This window comes from Triticum dicoccoides, chromosome 7B (assembly GCF_002162155.2).
Source record: "Triticum dicoccoides isolate Atlit2015 ecotype Zavitan chromosome 7B, WEW_v2.0, whole genome shotgun sequence".
In the NCBI taxonomy this organism is placed as follows: domain Eukaryota; kingdom Viridiplantae; phylum Streptophyta; class Magnoliopsida; order Poales; family Poaceae; genus Triticum; species Triticum dicoccoides.
This window is the reverse complement of record NC_041393.1, coordinates 753814863-753820153: the sequence shown is the minus strand read 5'-3', so window position 1 is coordinate 753820153 and position 5291 is coordinate 753814863. Positions and strand designations below refer to the sequence as shown.

At 47.1% G+C, this 5291-nt stretch overlaps 1 protein-coding gene across 1 annotated transcript; it reads left to right on the top strand.

The window, feature by feature from the left end:
- The first annotated feature begins 406 nt into the window (after window positions 1–406).
- LOC119335456 (RB1-inducible coiled-coil protein 1-like) lies at window positions 407–4719 on the top strand. Its single transcript, XM_037607583.1, has 5 exons — window positions 407–538; window positions 648–866; window positions 959–1069; window positions 1661–2518; window positions 2953–4719. Exons 1-5 carry the CDS (start codon window positions 502–504, stop codon window positions 4485–4487), a joined length of 2760 nt encoding a protein of 919 aa, XP_037463480.1. The 5' UTR covers window positions 407–501; the 3' UTR covers window positions 4488–4719.
- The last annotated feature ends 572 nt before the right edge of the window (window positions 4720–5291 follow it).

Genomic DNA, 5291 nt, shown 5'->3' with positions numbered 1-5291 from the left:
AATGAATAGTGATATACTTTTTTACACAAAACAAGAAATGATTTTATCCGCAACCGAAAGGCTGCGCAGGTTACTACCACCCGGAGCGAGGAAAGAATCCTTCGCTTTACCCCCCACGTGGGGTACCCCTGCGCTCGTGAAGAATCTTGGCCGGTTTGTTACAGCTTATCCGCATCCCCGGCCGTTGGCTGCGCGATGGACGGACATATCTCTTCCAGGGAAAGCGCCGCAGGCCCCAACCAAACGACCAGAAAGTCTCTTGTCCCTCCGCGCCCGAGGGCCCCCCGCGCCGCGCGTTTAACGCGCCACCGTTAATTTATCGCTGACGCGTGGACCCGGATGGCGTGGGCCATGACAGCGCGGGGTGAGTAAGAGCAGAGTAGAGTTCGCGAACGAAAGCAGCACAAGAAGACCCGGACGCGACCAGTCACGCGACCCACGCTACTGGTTACTCTTCGCCGCCGCCACGGGAGCGCCGAGACCCACACTGCTCGCTTCGCCATGGACAGCGGCGGCAACAAGAGCGGCGCTGCTGCCGGTGAGCACAGACTCCTCTCGCATTGTGGCGCCCCTTGCCCTCTTTTTTTTCTTCTCCTGGCTCTCTTCGTGTGATGTAACCACGGCGGTTCCCGTGTGTGTGTGTGCAGGGGGAGGGGACGGCGCGTGCAGCGGCGGCCACCTGTGCCACCTGTGCGGGTACAAGTACGCGAGCGCGCACCCCAGCGCCAAGCAGCGGCGTGCGCACCGCAAGAACTGCGGCGTTGGCGGCGGCGGCGGCGGCGGCAAGTCGCCGCCCACCGCCGCCGCCGCCGCCGCCGCCAGTGCGGAGGTGGAGGAAGAGCGCGAAGGAAAGAAGTCGGTGCTAGGTACCGCGTGGTTCCTTTCCCGCTCTATTTCCGCCCAGTTGCTTGCGTCTGCGCTGTTCTTGCGCTGATGTGTTTGCGTGTCCTCGACCTAGGTGTGGATGTCGGAGGAGAGGGAAATGGGGCGCCTGCTTCGGATTCTGGCGGCGTTTTGCCCGGATCTGCGGAGGATGTTGGGAATGCAGTAGATGACGACGACACTGGAGGTTTGCTCCAATTATTCCTCCCCGAATATTCCCCATTCTTTGTTTTATTTGCCAAAAATCTATGTCAAATGGTTTGGTTGGGGCTTGTCAGGTGGAAATTGCTACTACTACTACTTCTTTCCCCCCCTCCCATTATCAGTTTGCCTCTGCAGAGAAGAACTTCCATGATTGAGTGAAATCGTACTGATGTTCCAGGCTGGAATACAGTAGTACAGCGGTTCCTGTCTTCTCGATTAGCGGTGTAATGTTCAGATTGTGTACTTCGTTGTCAACTTCGGGGTTAGGATAATATTCTTCGGGGTAATGATGATTTGGAAATCCCATACTGTGTGTACATGCCAAAGTTCGGTAGAATTATGAGGCTCAGTAAATTAGTGAGGCCGGCAGCTTGTTGTTGCTTAGTACTAGGGGTCTTGTGAAATTGTCAACATCCTGTGCTGGCAGCATAACACACTGCCAGAAAGTCCAGGCCTATTTAATTATTCACCGTGCCATCTGCGTACACTTTCTTCAATACTGTTCTCACTGCTGTTGTATTTTTGTGATGCATTACAACTATAATTAATTTTATTCTGTGGATTTCTTTTGCAGTGCACTCTTCCCCTAATAGTGCCAGAGTTCACGTCATTATCAATGATGTCACTTCTGAAGGGCCTCCTAAAGCTAATGGAACTGACGTTCAAACTGAAGTTGATCTGCCGCTGCCTGAAAGCGCACCGCATTTTCAAGATTTGTATCCGTCTGAATCACATTGTAGTGGTGATCAGCATCAGGATGCCCCCGCTTCCCATTGTCAATCAGAGCCTGAAGATGGTGCAAGATTCAGTCCAGACTTCTCTGCAGATGAAACAAGCAAGTCAAATGCTGTGTCCCTGGCATCAGATGCTGCTTCAGGTGAATTTTCTGCACAAACAATTGCTACAGCTGGTAGCCCTGATGGTATTGCCGTTACTGAAAACGATTGTATGATCAACACCATTGAAGAAGACAAAACTAGTGAGGCCAAGTCGGTAAAAGGTAATGAGATTGATTCGTCCTATCAAGAGAAGCTGCAAACTAAAATTGTTGAGGGGCATAGTCCTGCTACAGTGGAGGAAGATCTATATGTCAACAACTTAGGTGTGGTTCCCGGAGAGCAAAACCCCAGTGAAGACACTGAATCCAAGGACGAAAGCGGGGTTATCGAACCTAACCCAGTTGAGCAAGTCTGTGCCATCAAGGAACCTGTTGATGTACTTGGGAATAAGGAGCCTTCTACTGATAATAATGTCCACACAGATGATACCAGTAGTGATGATTTATCTCAACTTGCTTCTGGTGGTTGTCATTTGGAGGCAGCAGATGTTGTCGAAACACAGCAGCAAATTGATTCTACTTCTGTGGTAGCAGATCAGCTGACAAATTCCAAACAGACATGCCTTGAAGAAGGGTCAAGCAATCCTGGTGCAGGTGAGACCTTTGAGTTTTTGTGCTGATGATCTTGTACTCTGTATTTCGTACTATTTTTGTTGTTCGGTTGCAAAAGTTTTTGTAACAAGTGGTAAAGTCTAATTTTGGGCTTTTGGTTAGGTTGAGCTGTCATAATTCATATCTGTGCATTATGCTCATAGTAACCAACACATATGGCGACATTGTTAGTCTTTTGGTTGTTTATCGAAATCACAAAGATAATTTTATCTTACGCTTGAAATTTAAGTATACAGCTCAAATAGAAGGCCTCAGTATTCAGTCATGTAGCCCTATCTACAAGTTAGATAAAATTGGAATACCATCATTTTATATTTTTATTTTACAAGTAACAACTTGTTCATAAGTATCTCCCAACTATTTTATGTCCGTTATGGTTATTGTTTATGAACTGACATTCAATGAGCATTCTGCAGATGAGGTTATCCAAGCTGTATCAAGTGCAACAGAGTCTCCTGTGGATAGTCTAGTTGAGGAGGTCATATCAGCTCGCAGTGCTTCTGATGTTACAAAGAAAGATACCTCCGAGGTGACAACAGAAGATGACAAACAGAATAATTCTAGCCATACAAGTGATGTCATTTCCATGCCATCTCAAATTGACCCAATAGAGCCTAGCTTAGACCCTACTCAGGAGATCAGTATGAGTAGCAAGCATGATGTTGACGTGAATAAACAAATTGAGAACGTAAGTGTGGACCTTACCTCCCGTGAGACTAACAATGTATGCAGTACGGATAACATTGAAGAGACTAAGCAGAATGAAGAAATTAGTGCAGAAGAGAGTACTCTGAAGACCAGCATATTACAGAGTGCAAGTAGTGTTGAGGAAAAAGAACAGATTGAAGAGGTGATAGCAGGTCCTGCTTCTGATAATATCAATGTGATAAGCAGCAGAGACATAATTGTGCAAAAGGAACAGAGTGATGTCCATGTGGGAACTGTTCATGAGATAAATGTGGTGGATATCCCAGCTATAGTTGAATTAGAGAAGCACGTGGAAGAAAGTACCGCAGACCTCCCAGCTATAGTTGAATTAGAGAAGCACGGTGAAGAAACTACCGCAGACCCTACTGCTCGGATGACGAACATTACAGATAAAGTTGAAGAAAAGAAGCAAGATGAAGAAATTACGCCAGATCCTGCTCCTCATGCTATCAATGTGATACACGAAGACAATACGCAGAATGAAGACATGACAGAGATCCCTAGTTCTCACGAAAGTGTACTTGACGACGCAGATATTGTTAAAGAGAAGGGTGAAGAAACTATGTCAGAGCCAACCTCTCACAACACTGATGCGGTAAGCATCGTTGATGCCATTGAAGGAAAGAAGGAGAAAGAAGAGGTAACTCCAGAATCTACTCTTGATGCTAGCTTGGTCCACACCATTGACAATGTCAAAGGAAAGGAGAGTGAAGAGCCTACTTCGGACCTTACATCCGTCGATGCCGGAGGCAATGCAGGTACTATCCTTGTCGCAGACTCTAGTTCTCACATGAACAGCACGCCACAGGGCACAAATGATAGCAAAGAAGAGGACCGGGATGAAAAGGCTGCTGTGGACCATGCTCGGACCGATGCTGTTGAAGAAAAGAAGCAGAAGGAAGAGACTGCAGCAGAGACCAACACCAAGGATAGCGCAAATGACCATCCGAATGAAGAGATCACAGACAAGGAAATGACAATAGATTCAGATAAGAGCCATGTGTCCCTGAAGTCCCTTCTCTCCGAGAAAGGCATTGAATTTGAAGTTAAAGAAAAGAAGGTGAGCACCAAGGACAGAATGCTGTCGTTCAGGCGCCGATCGTCGAAGGACAACCCTTCGCCTGCCAAGCCAGGTTCCGAGCAGCAAGACTGGAACTCTCCGGCCAGGTTACCGGCGGAGAAGTCGCCGAAAGGGAAGAAGCAGCAGTGGATGCCGTTTATTTGCTGCCACTCCATGAACTGACCGTTCTGAGGGTCTTTCTGGAGTTCATACTAGTGTATCGGTGTGGTTAGGCTTGTCCAGATTTGTAAATGGCCATTCCGGTTTGTTCTGGCTTGTGTTGGCACTGATGATGTCTCAGACTTCAGTTTGTCCCATCATCACTTTTTTGTTTGGAGTTGCTCGGTTATTTGATTCGAGTAGTCCTGTACTTTGTTGATTTCTTCTTCTTAACACTAAAATTCTACTTGCTCAACGAATTCGGGTCCCAATGCTTCCCCAACAGGCCTCGATTCACAACACAGTCACTGATCCAGTCCCTTGTTCATCATGAACTGTTGTGTCCCTCGCTCAGCTGCCCTGTACTATTTTTGTCGTCATCTCTTGTTAGGTTCAGAACTGGAGCTTGCTTATGTGATGTCGAATCGTGTAACCGTTTGGTTGGCAGCTTAGTGGTGTCCTAAGAGCATCTCCAATAGCTTGTCTATATGGATGTCTATACTCGTTTTCCACGATGTGAGACCAAAACAGGCGTCCAACAGCTTGTCTATATGGTCGTCCAAATATACACATCCTCTAAATCGACCTCGACAATGTCCACGCCTGGACAATGTGAAGGCATCGTCTAAATCAGTTGTAGTCATGATTTCTTCCTCTCCCCAGCAACGGCTCACCTGTCATGGTCCCTGTATATAGACGTTCTGATGCAAAACTGGATGTGTATATGAGGGAATCTTTTTAGACCATTGTCTATATGAATATATAGACATCCAAATATACACATGCTATTGGAGATGCTCTAACGTCTGAGTAGCTGTACTAAGAGTT